At 37.5% G+C, this 16,893-nt stretch overlaps 2 protein-coding genes across 5 annotated transcripts; one reads left to right on the top strand and one right to left on the bottom strand.

The window, feature by feature from the left end:
• Window positions 1–57: 57 nt before the first annotated feature.
• LOC130546677 (transmembrane protein 272-like) lies at window positions 58–6,489 on the top strand. 2 transcript variants are annotated; one of them, XM_057322048.1, is made up of 5 exons: window positions 58–234; window positions 1,986–2,069; window positions 2,972–3,022; window positions 3,109–3,315; window positions 5,930–6,489. In XM_057322048.1, the coding sequence occupies exons 2-5, from the start codon at window positions 2,006–2,008 to the stop codon at window positions 6,133–6,135; spliced, it is 528 nt and encodes a 175-aa protein (XP_057178031.1). In that variant the 5' UTR covers window positions 58–234; window positions 1,986–2,005; the 3' UTR covers window positions 6,136–6,489. The 2 variants fall into 2 exon arrangements, with proteins under 2 accessions (XP_057178031.1, XP_057178023.1); XM_057322040.1 differs by having other exon boundaries at window positions 222–328.
• A 98-nt stretch (window positions 6,490–6,587) lies between these two features.
• Window positions 6,588–16,334, bottom strand: LOC130546657 (uncharacterized). Of its 3 annotated transcripts, XR_008961800.1 has the most exons (4): window positions 11,534–16,334; window positions 11,250–11,318; window positions 7,702–8,304; window positions 6,588–7,616 (listed from the first exon to the last, which is right to left on the bottom strand). XR_008961800.1 is itself a non-coding variant. In XM_057322028.1 (3 exons), the coding sequence occupies exons 2-3, from the start codon at window positions 8,300–8,302 to the stop codon at window positions 7,555–7,557; spliced, it is 663 nt and encodes a 220-aa protein (XP_057178011.1). In that variant the 5' UTR covers window positions 8,303–8,304; window positions 16,083–16,334; the 3' UTR covers window positions 6,588–7,554. The 3 variants fall into 3 exon arrangements, 2 of the variants coding, with proteins under 2 accessions (XP_057178011.1, XP_057178003.1); XM_057322028.1 differs by lacking the exon at window positions 11,250–11,318 and having other exon boundaries at window positions 16,083–16,334; XM_057322020.1 differs by having other exon boundaries at window positions 11,250–16,332.
• Between the last annotated feature and the right edge of the window lie 559 nt (window positions 16,335–16,893).

The raw sequence follows: 16,893 nt of genomic DNA, 5'->3' as shown, positions 1-16,893 counted from the left end.
TGTCTACGTACAATTGCAGGTTATTTGCGCAACTAACATTGTTAGCAGTCTATTCAATGTCAGAAAGTTTCTACTATTGTGTTTGTCAAACGAAAGCAAACTGAACGCTCCCTCCTCCCCCGACCCGTGTAACTTACGATTCAGGCTGGGTGTGTTTGGAAGGACATAGTTTCCGTATGTGGGAAAACTAATGAATAAAAACGAGTAGCTTGAAAAGGAGTATTTCTGGCTTCGGTAAGTTGTACATTTTGCTGAGCCTCGCAGAAGCTGGCTGTGTTTTCGCCTGGCGTGTTTTCGCAACTGTCTTCCAGCATGATCGAAAATAAAGGTGGGGTTTGAGAGCCAACAGAACATGCAAAAATAACACGAGAGAAACTGTAACGTTAATTTTGAACCGTTCACAAAATACGCTACTATATTCACATACAGAAACATATACCGCAAGTTTGATTCGGAAAAGCGAACACAGGCCATCCAGCGCCTCTGGCGTGGTTTCGTTTTGAGGAAATCTGAGCAGCTGTTTTATGGCGTTTTAAAACTCGGTGCTGCTTTTTAAGTTAGGTGATTTTTTTATTGTGGCCTGCGTTATTTGTTTTAGATTGAATGTTGAAAGTTCATAAATATGTAGGCTATATGGCACTCATGACTAAAAGTACGACTTTAAAATTATAGCTTACTTTAAAAGGGCTAGTTGTTTTTAGAAAGTAAACACGTGTATTAATATTGTAATCTTTTGATTCAGGTGTTACCAATTATTTGCTGACAGCCTGTTCGAACAGGACAAGGCTTTTGGACTGTATGCAAATACACCTGTTCCACCGCTCGGGGGCAGTCGTGAATACATTTTGTTATTGTAAAGCAAGTGTGGGCCGTTTCTCAATATGCGGTCTTGTGGCCTCGTGTTCTCGCTCTACTTCATCAATAACCGTCAAAGTCCGGTTCCAATACTCAAGAACAATGAAAGTGAACGCATGAAACAATGAACGCATGACAGTACCCGGATGTGTTCTCGATATCAATGCACGAGTACGGAATCCCCTTGAAGTCTCAGAAGTCCAGACAAGTTCGTTCTAACGAGGCTGCCTCGCAAGACCGGTCTCCACAAGAACACAAGTCCGTTCTTTGGGTTCTTGGAATTGAGAACTGCCATAGATTTGTCTGCGCGCTTTCGAATCGCTCTCGCGGTACTTTGATGTCATACGCAATAAGCCGATCGGCGGCATGCGCAGCGCCGCAGTCAGTAAAACACACTTATAGAACTATAGCACGTACTGATGAAATACACACACTGAATACACTTGAAGTGCGCTTTGAATAAAAGCTTCAGCCAAATGTTGAAATTAAAATTTTCCTGTTCTCTATAGACCACTTCGGATGACATAAACAATGCTGGTCCAAAAGAACTTCCTGTTTCACTACACAATCTTTTAAACAAAATACAACCAACAGATTCTTTAGAATGTGAAGTAAACATCTTTAAGATTGAATTATATGTGTAAAGTTTCAATAACTAATTAACAAATAAATAAAAACAAACTGAAACCGGAAGTGCACCTGCATCTTGCAAAGTGGTCTATACAGTACATGGTCATCTAGTGTAATGTTTGCACAGCATTTGTGTTTTGTCATTAGTTGTCATCAGTGTTTATTTTACATTGTGTGCATTTTTTGTGTGCTGTATTGTTTTCCACACTGGTAATGTGTGTATGGACTGTGTATGTCTGCACAAACGGTTGTACTGTATGTGCATCATGTGTAACTATATGTATAATAATGTTTATATTAGTCTGTGTATTGTTTTAGTAGAGTTTCAGAGTTTGTAAAAATGTGTGCCCTGTACCATAATGGTTATTTTTGTTGCCATAAAATTGCATTTGTATTCCTATATATTGCATTACATATTACATTGTGACTGCATTGAGCTACACAATTTATAAGATGTTAAAAACTCATTGTAACGCTCTCCCTTCTTTTCTGTTGCTTAGGTCAAAGTGAAAGAAAAAAAATGGAAGACAGAAACTTACTGCAGAATATCCGTACACCACCCAAACTCAGCACACCTGTACTTAGTATGTACAATTGCACCGTGTATCTGTGTGTGAGTGTAATTGAGTTGACATGGTGCTTCATTCCATAACTTTATTAGTTTAAAATAATGAAGCTTTCAAAGGTTTAAATGCTTTTATGGCTTATTGAGAAAACCATGTCACAGTTATGTCCAAATAAAAATCAATCCTTATTCATGTATAGGTTAGGTTGTGGTTAGCAACCACAAAATGGGTTGTAAGTGTGTTGCACAGCAGGCCTGTGGACTGCTGGGAGAAAAATAATGTTAAATAAATTAACTTAAAGGAACAGTTCATCCAAAAAAATCACCCTCTTGTCATTTCAAACCTGTGTAACTGACTTTCTTCCGCAGAACACAAAATATATTTTAAAAAATGCTGTTTACTGGACCTCATTCACCTCATTGGTTTTGTATACAGTAGAAGTGAATGGGGTCCAGTGCTGTTCGGTTACCAACTTCCTTCAAAAGTATCTTCTTTTGTGTTCTGTGGAAGAAAGAAAGTTACACATGTTTGAAATGACAAGAGGGTGAGTAGATGATGATAGAATTTTCATTTCTGGGTGAACTATCACTTTAAGTTGTTCCAAACCTGTATTATAAATATTGTTGTTCTGCTGAAAGATATTTGGAACAATGTTTGTAACCAAACGTTCTGGGACACTATTGACTACCATAGTAGGAAAAGAAAACTAATATGGTAGTCAATGGTGCCCTGGAACTGTTTTGTTTCCCACATTCTTCCAAATATCTTCTTTTGTGTTCTACAGAACAAAGACATTTATACAGGTTTGAAAGAACTTAAGAGTGAGTAAATTATGACATAATCTTCAGTACATATCAACTTTTATTAGACTGGAAAAAATCTGGTTTCATTTTCTCTGCCTTTTTATTATTTTCTCACAGTAATCTCCAAACTCCTTGTGGTTGTTTTGCCCATCGCTCAGGTATCAATAGGTATGTGTCATTTATTTTTTGTTATATTTTTGTTATTATTTTAAAAATTGTGTTAATAAGCACATCATTTATGTAATCCTTCACAGGTGGGGTTTATCTCAACGACTGTCCGAAGCAGCCCTACATCCCCATTTATCTGCTGGTGTCAGGTGTGTTTGCACTAGTCTTGGGTCTGTTGTCCTGCCTGCCATGCACTCAGGAGCCAGAAGATGGTACTCAAACTCCTCTAAGCGGCCTCTGCACTGCTTGGAATTCACTGGTGTCGCTGTTTCTCTTCTGCTGGTTTATCGCTGGTAAGATTGCAACAGCAATGTAGAAAGACAGGAATGTTTTAATATTACGAGTGCAGTAAACAATTCTTCCAATGGTTCCAAATCTTTTTTATGGATGACAAGCAGCAGTTTTTATTTGAATGTTATCAAAATGGTACCATATAAAATATGTAGCCAAAAATACTTGAGTGAAATTAAAGTAGTAGGTTATCTACATTTAAACTGTGCCAACAATGCTCCAACAACTCAAAAGTATTGACTGCATCTTCATGATAAAACAAATATTGTCATTAGTAACTAATTTGATATTGGAATATTTTTGAAATGTGAAATCATTTCCTGTACCAGAGGTGGACGAAGTACACAACTTCCTTACTTGAGTGAAAGTACAGATACTACTGGTCAAATATTACTCCACTACAAGTAAAAGTTGTAAAGACAGATTCTTACTGAGTAAAAGTACAGAAGTACGTGCTTTTAAAAGTACTCAAGTATTAAAAGTAAATTTCCTTTATGTCAGTTGTGCATTGTTTTATTGTCGTATACCTTATGCCTCTGAAGCAACCTACTGAATACACGAGTAGCTCACAGTATCAGTTGTATTAAAGGAGTAGTTCACTTCAAAATTTGCCCCCATTGACTTTCCATAGTAGTTTTTATTCCTACTATGGAAAGTCAATGGGGGCAAATTTTGCAGTGAGCAACTCCTTTAAGAGCTTTATATGTTTAGCACACATATGTTTAGTTTAGATATAATCCTGTATGATCATTTAGCCTAATTATCCTCATTAGCCCCCTAGGCCTATATGTATTTATGAGCAGTGTTCTTTTATTTTGTATATTCCCTTTACCAGTTTTAGCAGCAATTTACCAGTAAGTAGTAAGGTTCTTGTAAATAGTAAAGTGTAGAAGCCATGTGTTTGTTGGACTTATTACCATAATTTAACTACAAACATAAACTATAGCTAGTATAATAATGAATATAATGAAACTATGGTATGTTTAGTTGCTGTGGTTTTACTAAAGATTATTAATTGGAGTATGGTTCCTATATTTAGAAAATGGTAAATTTGTGGATACTGTGGTTTTAATGCAAATACCATCCCTGCTGAAAAAAAACAATGAATTTTTTAATTAGAATGAGATTTTTAAATTAAATTCCTCTTTGTAGTGTGTTTTGGGTTTTATTCCAATAGGATTTACCATCCCAGCAATAGAATCCATCACATACAAGTAGACAACAAGTATCCATAGTACAATTCCCATTATAACCATTAAATCCATTACATTTTATGTTGTATTTTGGGCAGGGTTCTATTGTTTTTATTTCAACAGGAATACTTCAACTATAGTTACTTCAGTAAAAACATCATTCATTTTCCAAATCGCTTTAAATGATATAGCAGCAGATCAGAAGTTAACACGCACGGTAGCTCAAGGTGTATGTGATGCTTATTTACCGTTTAGCCGTTATGCCGATCATTTTCATGACAATGTTTCTACGATCTTTGACTGATCGTAACCCACAGATGATTACACCACACTTTAACATGTGCCTTTTTCCTCTTTTAATTTCTATTTGCCTTTTCAGAGCGCTATCAACGATGTAGCAGCGCCTACGTTTACATTAGTTTAGCGGGGAAGATCCCAGAGTTGCCAGATTTGCGTTAAAAAAATCTGCCAAATGGCCATTCAAAGCTTGCCGGAAAACCGCGAGCTTAGAAAACTGAAATACTTGGCAACAGTAAAAGGTCCTGGAGATCGCAAGCCAGATAAATTGCGCACACAGGAAACCCCGCTGCATAGAAACCATTTTCTACTTTTGGACCTTTTTATAAATGTAGTGGAGTAAAAAGTATGATATTTGTCTTTCAAATGAGTAAGTTAAAGTACAAGTACTACAGTACAAAAATACTATACTACAAGTAAATAATAAGTAAGTACAGATACTCAAAAAGTGTACTTAAGTACAAGTTCAGCTATTTATTCGTCTGTCCCTCTGTATGAGAATGTCCTCAGTTCACTCTCCTTTGGCAAGTGTGACATGAAAAGTTCATTTTTGACCCTTGTTTGTGTATGAGCTTAAATATTTTGGCAGACGTTTATATTTTTGATACAGATTTAACCTTACATATATATTTGGTTACTGAGTACCTCATGACAAGTGAAAATGGATACGATTTTTCTTAAAGGGACAGTTTACTCGAAAAATGAAAATGAGTCATGAATTAATTATTCAACCTCAAGTTGTTCCATACATTTCTTTGTTCTGTTAAACGCAAAGACAGATATTTAGAAAAGCGTTAGCAACAGAGATTTCTGGAGCATCATTGACTACCATAGTAGAAAAAAATATAGTTTTTGTTATTGTTAAACACAAAATAAAATATTTTAAAGAATTTAGGAAAAAAACAGTTCTGGGCCACCCCTGACTACCATTTAAACATTTTCTACTGTGGTAGTCAATGATTTTTCTAAATATCTTTCTTTGTGTTTAACAGAACAAAGACATTTATACAGGTTTGGAACAACTTGAAGTTGAGTAATTCATGACAGAATTTTCATTTTTGGGTGAACTATCCCTTTAAGCTTGTTCTGATCACCCTCACACTATTTACTTTTACTCCCCCCACAGGTAATGTATGGATCTACTCTATTCACCCGCCAAGTTACACCCCTGGCACAGACCAATACTGCAACAAGACACTGTATCTGTTTGCTTTTTGGACCACTACATTGGTATATATTTTCCTGGGCATCATCTTTTTAGGGGGTTGCTGTACGTTGTTCTGTATGTGTTTGTTTGGAAGAGGGAGCGTAAATGCAGACAACGATGTATGATAAAGAGGGCCAGACATCTAATGCTTAAGTACTTTTGTGCCCCTTAGCTTCAGTTTTCAGTCCTAATAATCTTTGCTCCAGCCCCTTTTTTGATTAGAAATGTTTACTTGTTCTTGTGTGTGTAAATGTTTATTCGTATGCTGGGCATCAGAGTCTTTATCTTTATAGAGAAAAAAATATTTCATGGCTGTCTGAAATACTTGATTTTGATTGGTCAATCACAGCATCTGCAGCGTGTGACTGCTAAAATGTATTAAAATGTACATGCCAGGCAAACAATTTCCTGCATAGCTGTGCTAGTTTTATGTTTCCTATTTTCCAGTCTCTATAATAAATAAAAGAATTGCAACTCAAGTCAAATATTTCACATATTTATTGTATTGTATTTGTGTGTTAACCGGGATAATGTAGTCAGCCAGTCAATACAACAATATAACCCCTGACAAGGTGATCACATAGCAAACGTTATCCTATAAGTGTTAACAAGATATCCAGTATCTGCATCACTGCACACAAGTTAATGCAAGTTCAGGTTTAAGCCTTAAAGCAAAAAATATAAATATGAATCTTCAAAGTCCAGTGTAACAGTAGAAATGAAAAGAGTCAGTAATATGAAAGTAGAAATGTACAATTCCAGCCTACAAAAAAAAAGATTGTGTAATTCATACAAAATCTGCTTGCTGTCAGTTATAAGATAAGTTTAAACCATTAAACCAAACTAGTGCTGCTTCAGAATGTTTCCCACAATGAGCCGTTACAAAATTCACCTCTACAAAAGAAAAAAGAGGTTTTCAAGATTTTTGCTTAAACAGAACAAAACATTCTTTCTGTAAGTAGTCTCTCTTTGTCAGTGCTGTGAGAATAACGCTAGACTAAATTTGAGGAGCATTAAAAATGAGTAATGTGATTAATGTATTAATAATAATAAGTGTCATTTGATATGTGCGAACTTTGCAAGTGCTTGGAGATCTGTTAATGTACAAAGAACATTCAGGTCAATTTAAATACTACAAAAATGATGACATGCAACGTTTTAAGAGAACTCGACTCAAGCGCTGAAATAAACTATTGGACAACTAAAGCAAATGGCTTTTTTCAAAGCTCATGTTGTAATATTCAGAGCTTTCTTGATGCAATAGATTCAATGTGCAGGAAAAGCCCTGATTGCATTCCAAGAACTGGTAACACTCCGTAGTAACACGGACTAATCTAGAGCGATTGCAAATCATTCTCAGACTGCTTGCATAGTAAATCTGTCCCTGTTCTCACACTAATACACCTTTATACTCAAGGCAGATGTGTTTGCTTGTCAATGGCCATCCATTTTCTATGCAAACTGGTTTTCTGTTTCCCTAAAGCATTTCCAGAGAGTAACATTTTTTTAAAAGACCGAAGTTCAAGGGTTGAGGCACTCTTGTTTCAGTCACTGATACTAGTTCTTCTCATCAGCTCTCTCAAAGGACTTCGCTTCTGCCACTGACCTACAATCAAAGAAAATGTAAAAAAGTAATTCATGACAGAAATTTGTATTTTTTGGTGAACTGTCCCTTTGAATTCTTCCCTCACCTTTCCTCGGGTCTGCTGGTAGTGTGGAGCTTTTGCTTTGTCCCGTAGCCGGAAATGGCTTTCCATCCTTCGTGCTTTCTTCTTCTTTTGTGTGATTGGTCTCATCCTCCAACAAGTCATTCAAAGCCCTCTGGAAGTATCTGGCTAAGCAGGCAGTCATATCTCTTGCCCGGTCTGGTCTGCTACACCAGAACACTCTGCATTGCAGCTGTTGGCCTCGCTGCTTACAGATATACAGAAACACATTGGGTCTGGTTGTGTCAGCCGCACAATAAGCGATGTCCTTGAGATACGTTTTAGTAAGCTGCCGGCCTGTGCTGATCTCCTTGACCTCTACGTAGCGAGGCCGGACGACGAGAGCATGTTCCTTGCCTAGTTTGTCTAAGGTAGCCGCATCTGGCGATTTCTCCAGTAAGCGGCCTATGGCCTCGGCAGCCTGTTCTACATCCAGGGAGTAGATCTTCTCGGTGCCGAGGTAATGCACTTTGAAAAGGGGGTCACCGTGGGAAAGGGCTTGGGCTCGATCCTGGCGGAAGCGGCGGAGAACAGCAGGAGATTTCCTCAGAGTCTGCATGAGCTGGAATGAGCCGCCCCAAGACATGGCTGAAATAGCGAGATTGAGAGGGAACAAAGTTAAGATTTTATGTCACAAACGCACAACTGAGAAATCTTTATAAGACATTATGTAATCATTAGGCAACTGCATGCAATATTTGCAAATATTGTGCAAACTGTGATTGACTGTAGTCACTTCCATTAACGTTTCTCTATTTGTCTTTATATGGGAACCCTCAGAGAGCTTAAACACTTGGGTTGGGTTTGGTTTGAATGCAACCAGACATTTAACACTCATTTAACACACATTTAGCTTTCCTGTGGCTTAGTGGTTAGAGCATGACACTAGCAATGCAAAGGTCATGGGTTCGAATCCCAGGGGATTGCACATAGTTAGAAACAAATGTATAATACAATGCAAATGTAAGTCGCTTTGGATAAAAGTGTCTGCCAAATGCGTAAATGTAAAACAATTTATTGATAGCTGAAACCATTATCAAATGATTAAATATTACATTTTGGTGGTATTCTGTGGTAATATTCAGAAATGTTGGCAGTGTTCAATGGCCGCAGACTCTGTGTGGGCCTGTCAGTAAGCGACGTGTCTAACTATTAATACATGTCCGGAACATAATGTACAGCTTTCCATTCGTTCTCTTTTCTTGGGGCACTCTTTCATCAGCTCTCTGATGGTGCTTTGGCTAGCGAGCTGCGGACTTAATCTCAGGAAGTAACCGTTGCGTTCCACCCCAAATACTTATGCCGCTCCGAACAATAGGTGTGTGTGCATATGCGTGTGTGAACGTCGGAGTGAGCAGCAATGGATGTACACGTACAGTGCGGATGTATACTGAAACACAAATATGCTCTTGCTTCTGATGTAGATCTTAATTTGTGAATTTCACAAGAAAAAACATAACCAAACATGTATCATCAAGAAAAGTTTTACGTTAAAAAAAGTGACCTTTTTTGGATTATAAGTGAGCCTATTTACCTATTTTTTATTATTGTAACATTTTTGTAGTTCCTATCTCATTCATCACTATTCTCATTATTGTAAAATAGATATTTTGAATTACTGAAAAAATACTGGTACTGGTCATTTTATTAAAATCAACAGAAAGACAAATACTATTCTGATTAAGATGAGTACAAGTTACATAAAAAATCTTTGTTTTATTAATCACATTGCTGTAATTTGAATGCGCATTTTTACATTATGGTAATTATATTTAAGAGGGAAGATGTGCTAAATTGTAATGGTCATAAAAAGCTTCATTTTAAAAAGCAAAACAACATTTTTCTTTCTTTAATTATGCTTTTTTTCACAATTTCCTGAACACACAGACATTACAAAATGTACTGTCAATAAACTGTCAACACCATGAAGTAGTCATGTAGATTAAAAAAAAATCTCATGTAGAACAAAGATAAGCACACTTGTCTGGTGCTTATGTAAACATACTGTATGTTTGTTTGTGTGTGCTGAGTGTGGTGCATTAATACGCTTGGTTTCAACGGGGTAAAGACCCTCTCAGATTTTTCTTCACTGGTTCTAGTATTTTTATTTAGGTTGATTTTGAGTAAAAATGTAAAAAGTTTTCTGGAGGAAAAAATACAAACTGATTTAATCACTGCAAAAAAAATTCAAAGCAAAATGTTGCATTAGCTACATTTTGGAACATTTTGATAATTTTAATCATTTAAAAACATTTTTTATCCTTCCACGAAATGAATTGTTAAGAATGGTGCTGTTTGTTAGTATTTAGTGTTTTGAGAAAAAAAACAGGGGGCCTTTAGGCCTTTTGTTAGACTACATAGTATCATAATTTCACAAATAAAAAATGACTGACGTATACACAATATCCTGCATTAAGAAACTAAGCTCACATTACAATACTAAATAAAAATCACACTGTTAACACTTGGCAGTAGCATTATTCCCAGGACGGCACCTAAATCATAATCCAGCACAGGGAAGTGGGGGGAGCTGAATAAATCATAATGTTGTCAAATCTGCCACCACACAATGTCAGATAAATCATATGTGGGGCATTATTTAAAACCTGATGAATATATGCGTGTTTGCACACAGCTTCTGTGTAACTATCCTTCAGGGAAAATGCTCATAAAAGTTACATTTTTAACGGTAAAGGAAATGTGTAAAAGCATACATGTTTCAGTTTAGACACTGTTTTCTCAAACACTGTAAGTCTTGTCAAAGACAGCTCATTTAACAGAAGATTAGTTAAACTTAACAACTTAAATTTGTAATTTATACATTTAACAGGTCAGGCCAAGACGATTTGTAGTGTATTCAAGGCCCAATAAATAACTGTAAATAACTACAGGATTGCATTAAATGTGTGACCTTAAGGCTGCACTGTAACTATGAGCACAATGAGCACAAAGTGCTTTCCCCCGTCAAGTGCCTGACTGTCCCTGTTGGTAAAATGCTCCAGACTCTCAAAACATGGAATAGAATAAAAAGAGTGAGGAAGCTGGTATTGTATTTACACAGGAAACACTTATTATTTTAAACTGACTTCCGAAACTTGACAATGAGCTAGCCCTAGAGCCATGTATCATTGTCACTAGACAATGTTTATGAAATCTCATAAACACAAGCCCAGCACCCTAACCCATGAGTCCATATAATGTAGTTTATAATATATTGTTTAGTTTATAAAAAAATATAAAACAGAGAAATACTATTCTCATAATTTTGGGCACAACTGTATACAGTATAGCCTATGTATGAAGTTTCTGAAGAGCTGATTCTTAAAAGGAAGAAGAGCCAATATAAGACAAAAATATTAAGTACAATTATTTCAAACATTATTTCGTTCAGTCATAAAGCGAAACTGCAACTCTCCATTCATTTGTATGGAATTCTAAGCATTCCTTGAGCTAAACCTAAACGAGCCCCTATACGGCATTTTTTGTGCTGGATGAATGCAGACAGAAGTCTGGGTTTAAAAAATGCACCTCACCTCAGCGTCGCGTTGCGGTGCGTTATCAGCACGTTTCAGACGCGCTCCTGCGTCAGTGCGATTGCATTTCTGTGCAGACAGACCAATAAAAAACTGTAAAAACTACATTCAGTGAACAAAATGCTATACTGAAAACTTTGACTAAAAGATCAAAGTCAGATTTAACCTAGACTATAGATCATTAGGGGTTTGTTCGCGCATATACAAAAAACGCCAAATCCTTCAGCAACTAACGTAAATAAAGCGCTATTATGTAGTAAGTGCAAATATTATGAAACACTTACCCAGGAGACGTTCGGATTAATACACGCCAAAGTTGTTTGCTGTTCACCGCTGGAAAATGTAAATCACGGATGAATACCGAGTGATGTGGTTTTGAATTAAGGCTTTACTTTACCCTTTTGCTCAAAACAACATGATTAAATAGCCAGTGACACCAAGCATGTCATAAAATTCCTTAACTGTATTGAAAAACAAGAAGGTTCCTCTCATCATCTTGCTCTGTTGGATTTAACGGCTTCTGTTTGCCCAGCTCATGTGTATTGAGGTTCTTTGTAGTGAAGGGGGCGGGTCCACTAGAGAGCTGATGTGAAGTGGGAGCAAGTGGGCGTGCTAAACATGTGATCCAATAACCTTTTAAACAAACTAATTTAAGGAAGAAAATATGAACCTAAACACTGGTCAAATCATGCACAACAGAATAAAACATAACTTTGAAAAATAACTAATTTTGAAAAAATAACAAGGGTCTTTCTCATTAAATGGTTAGTCTATGGAACTTGTGTACTACATTTCGAGTCTTTTCAAAACATTTAAAAGTGTGGTATGATTGAATTTAATTAATGTAAGATGAATAAAGTGTGATAATTATACTTGAAAGAGAATAAAAACATTGTTTATCTTTGATGTCCCTTGAGAATTTTTTTTTTTAAATAAGATGACAGTAGGATACTAGGCTATACTTTACAGACTCGTGTTAGTTCTTTTGTTCTTTGTTTAGTTCATGCATGACTTAACAAATTGTGAACTGGGACTCGATGTGGTATTGTTAGGAAATAATGAACATCAAATGCATGCATAAGATGAGAAAAGCCTTGATGTTGGTGTTTTTGTGTTCAGCATTCTTTGGTTATTCTTTTCAGCCAATTGTGAGATTCCCTAAAACAAGAACACAATGTTAACCCTAGCTTACAGTCTATAGACATCATAATCGAAACAACATTTTTCTTTGAATAGTCTTCCGATGAAATCACTCCTGTTAGTAATATGTCCCTAAATCCAAACTTCTTTCAGGTTATTTTATACTGTTATGAAACTGTCACTAATAATAATGGTATGGTCTGTACATATACTGAAGTGAAAATGTGGGAAAATCCCATGCAGTGATGTAGTAAGATTCATGTCTGCTCCCATTGACCTTTTTAACTTATACTCATTTCCCGGTGAGTTATGATTACTGGTCAATGTGTGCCTACACTGACACAGTCACCCAGGACTATGGCCCTTACATATGACTTCACTGTCATATGACACAGTGACAGCACAAATCAAATGGCTAAATAAGGTAAAAGTAAATAAATGGTTCCTCCTAAGGGTCAACAAACATCCCCTGGGGTGAATTATAAAAAGACACAGTTTACAGAATGATTTGCGATTACCATGACGATGGATTCACTTCCTCTGCTACATTTGAAATAAATATATAGGCCTTTTAAGGTAACCATTTCAAAATTTGTATTTTAGGACATAAAGTACTGAGGCTGGCTGTAGGCAAAAACTTCAGTTAATCCTTATTCATTAAAAGATGGCTTAACCCTATTCATTATTGTACAAAACGCCATTGTATGATTACATTTACATTTAGAAGACGCTTTTATCCAAAACGACTTACAGAGAAGACAAGGAAACAGTAAAGCGATTTGTCAATAGGAGGCAATAATACAACTGCGCCAGTGATACGATGAGGCTCAATAAATAGCTAACACGAGAGATTAATTTAATCTAGCCTTTAATGGCGCACATTCACAAGGATAACAACAACGCCAAAGCGCATGCACTGTCTGGGTCAGCGGGGCCAAGTACTACATCCAGGACGTCACGAACCACGCCACACACGCTGCTTATACCAAGATACTAGTTTTCACAAAGCCAGATCAATACCTATTGAGAGAGTGTGTGTGTTAGTGATCCGGGTTTCAACCGGTAGCCAGTGAAGAGAGATGAAGAGGGGCTTCACATGTGCTCTTGGTTCCTGGTCCTGGAAGATGAGCCGTGGTGCTGTGTTCTGAACCAGCTGAAGGGGTTTGATTGCCTTAGCAGGAAGACCAGTGAGGAGAACGTTGCACTAGTCCAGCCTAAAGATTACAAGGAAGGGCCTGGACAAGGACTTGTGCTACATGCTCAGTAAGGTCTTCCTGATTGGCATAACCGTGTTGTTTAAGCAATGTGATCACCGAAGAACAGCTGGTCATTGAAGATTACTCCGAGGTTCCTGGCAGTTTTGGAAGGAGTAGGGGTTGTATTGCAGACATCACACGTACTCTCTCTGCACTGTACACAATTTAATTGCAGTAAAATGACTTCATTTTCTTGCTCGCTAAATGTATGCCACTCTAGTTCACACATGCTACGATGTTTAGCCCTTTAATTAGGGTCAAGCCCTGAAGGGGCAGAGACCCCTATTGAAATCGTTAGTTTTCTAAATATTCTTCTTCTGCCATTATGTCTACGCTGTAGCCTCCAGTAGTTGACGCATTGTTACATTTTTGGACTGGAGAGGTGCACGTCAGGCTACGCAGAGCTACATACAGCCTATGGAATTTTTCACCATTTTGAATTTTTCGAAAAACGTGCTTTTCGAACTCCTCTTACACCGTTTATCCGATTTGCACCAAATTTGGTATGTAGCATCTAGAGACAGTGTTGACAAAAAGTTATTAGAATATTTTTGATCTGCCAATCCGTTCTTGTATAGCGCGTCAACGAATTTAACGACGAGCATGCCAAAATGGTTTAAAGGCTGTGTCTTCGCCAAACTTTCATTTATCTATACAAAACTTGGTATATGTCCTCAAGGTCTAGCCTGAGGTGACACATCAAGTTTCGGCACAGCGCCACCTACTGGTCATAAGATATAAAAATGCTATTTTTTCTAAAAAACTTATTGAATCTTTCATCTAAAATCATAAGTGTGGTCTAGTTTAATTCCTTGAGTCATACCGAGTCGAACCATACCAAATATTCCTCAGTCAGCCTTTGGGGGTGCCACTCATTTCATATTTTGTCATAAAATGCAGTGTTTTACAAACGCAATGGCGTGCCACTACAACGCGTGGTATGGTTCGTCAGGACCATATTCTGAGAGTATCTGTAAAGTTTCAAGACAGCACCAACTAGTAGTCAAGAGACATAACAAAATTTGTTTAATTGTGTATAACATATGAAAACTTCAACATATTGTCATGGGATTTACATTTGATCGCATATGTCGAGACCAAAATTGACATATTCCACCATACTCGCTGGGCAAAGATACACAAAAACTGGCCAAAGCTACACTACTCTGACATTGTGAGGGATTGGGAAGATTTCTTCCACTACAGTGGAAAATTTGTTTATTTATCCATTTGAAGAGCCACCCCGTGTCCAAAATCGAGTACTTTTACACTATATAGAAGGCATAAATCAGTATGCTAGCAAAAAAAAAGAGTGAGCAGAAAATATTCGGATGGTCTACTGCAGGGGTCTCCAACCCTGTTCCTGGGGAGCTACCACCCTGAAGATTTTAGCTCCAACCCAGGGGTGCCTGTCACATGTCCTGAAAAGTGAAGTTGCCGGTGTGGTGCTGAAAAATGACTTCTGCCAAATTATGACACCCCATTCCCCACTAACATTAGGTGTGAGGATTAGCTAATCCCGCAGCAATTTCGATGAGGGGAGTCGTAATCTGGCGCGGAGTCAAAATTCGGCACAACACCGGCTCTTTGATCATACCCTGGTGGCTGGCTGCAGTACAGGTCATAAACCCCGCCCTCTCCATGTAAACATATGGGACAGGAGCCACTCTATAAAATCCAATTACACTTGAAAATTTTTTTTTCCAAAGATGTTTTCTAGTATTTTAGTCCGTTTTTTCATGTTGATTTATGTCCAAGTGTTCGTTTTTTTAATAAATTTGGTTTAAGTTAATTATATGATGTTATAAAAAAAGGTGCGTTCACATGATTTCTTCGTTACAATGGAAGGAAGCAGGGTCACGCTGTCCATCTTTTATACAGTCTATGCTCCAACCCCAGCTAATCAACATGTTCAGGGTTGCTTGATAACAGACAGGTGTGTTGGAGCAGGGTTGAAGCTGCAGTCTGCAGGACGGTAGCTCTCCAGGACCAGGGTGAGCGAGGACACTATCATGATGAGACCATAGAAACTGGGGTTGTTAAATTAAAACTAACACACCTATGTCATAGGCCAAAGAAAATAATAGGTCAAGTAAGAGAATAATGTAGTATCTTATGGCACTTTTTCACTGCATAGTACTGCACGGTACGGCGCGGTACAGCTCCCTTTTGGGGGGGTTTCCACTGGGTACAGTACCTGACACTTTTTTTAGTACCACCTCGGTTGAGGTTCCAAGTGTACTGTACCGATACCAAAATGTGACATGTTTACACACAGATGACTGATTGGGCAGAGAGAATCATTACCAGTGTCATTGGATTTGCAACACAAGAATATGCATTTTAATACGTAATATTAGCATTTCGTTATATGCTTTGTGACTGTAATATAGAGATTAAGACCCTTAACGCAATGCTAAATGCAAGATTAGATTACCCTTGTGCGCCGTCGAGCAAACCAAATGATGATCATCGTCTGCTCCTTGCTGTAAGATTTCCCAAACTCTCTGGTATTTTTACCAGTATTTTGTTTTGCTCCCATCCGCCATCGCTATGCTCCATTACTCCTGCGTTGTGCGTTTGTTTGTGTCACGTTTACGATGAAGCTATACAGCAGTAGAGGCGACGCAACTATGACGATAAGTTTACAATCCCACCCACTTTGAAGCGGTACCAAACTGAGCTGAAGTGAGCTGTACCGATCCGAGTCGTACTAAACCTGACAGTACCATGCAGTGGAAAAGTGCCTTTAATCCTCAGAAAGATGCGGTATACGGAGGACCCTCAATTTAAATTGCGTCCCGAATTACATAAGTACTATACACTTGCACTTAAACTATGCACTGTACACTCTACCATAGTGCATTAATTAATTAATTTTGGAAGGGATGTATAGTCCCAAATGGAATACTTAACTGTTTTATACTAACTGGAAGTATAAGCGGTTTCCCAGATGAGGGTAAATGACATTAATTGTATAACACAATGTACATCAATAAAAACAATATGTACATTGTATTTTGATATCATTTTTATTTGTTTTGCCCAACCATCATGAAGCGTAATCACTCCACAGGAGAACTTTGCTTGCGCAGCAGCTAGCCCTGCCTCACTTCCGCTACGTAAGCGAAACTGCGACCGTTGAGTGTGTAAAGTGTTCCAGAGTTCCACACTTCATATTTTTGGTTGAATGAGTGCACCATCCGGGTGCACAATGTGAATACACTACACACAATATTTATACTACA

Source organism: Triplophysa rosa, linkage group LG2, assembly GCF_024868665.1.
Source record: "Triplophysa rosa linkage group LG2, Trosa_1v2, whole genome shotgun sequence".
Taxonomy (NCBI): Eukaryota; Metazoa; Chordata; class Actinopteri; order Cypriniformes; family Nemacheilidae; genus Triplophysa; species Triplophysa rosa.
Note: the sequence above shows the minus strand (reverse complement) of the source record. Positions and strands in the feature narration are given on the sequence as shown.

What these genes read in the sequence shown, in the direction of transcription:
- LOC130546677 (XM_057322040.1), top strand. An exon ending in CATCGCTCAGGTATCAATAG is followed by an intron (nt 3,023 to 3,108) that starts GTATGTGTCATT and finishes AATCCTTCACAG; the next exon opens with GTGGGGTTTATCTCAACGAC. An exon ending in CTTCTGCTGGTTTATCGCTG is followed by an intron (nt 3,316 to 5,929) that starts GTAAGATTGCAA and finishes CTCCCCCCACAG; the next exon opens with GTAATGTATGGATCTACTCT.
- LOC130546657 (XM_057322028.1), bottom strand. Translation starts at nt 8,302, where the DNA reads ATGTCTTGGGGCGGCTCATTCCAGCTCATGCAGACTCTGAGGAAATCT. An exon ending in ACCAGCAGACCCGAGGAAAG is followed by an intron (nt 7,617 to 7,701) that starts GTGAGGGAAGAA and finishes CTTTGATTGTAG; the next exon opens with GTCAGTGGCAGAAGCGAAGT.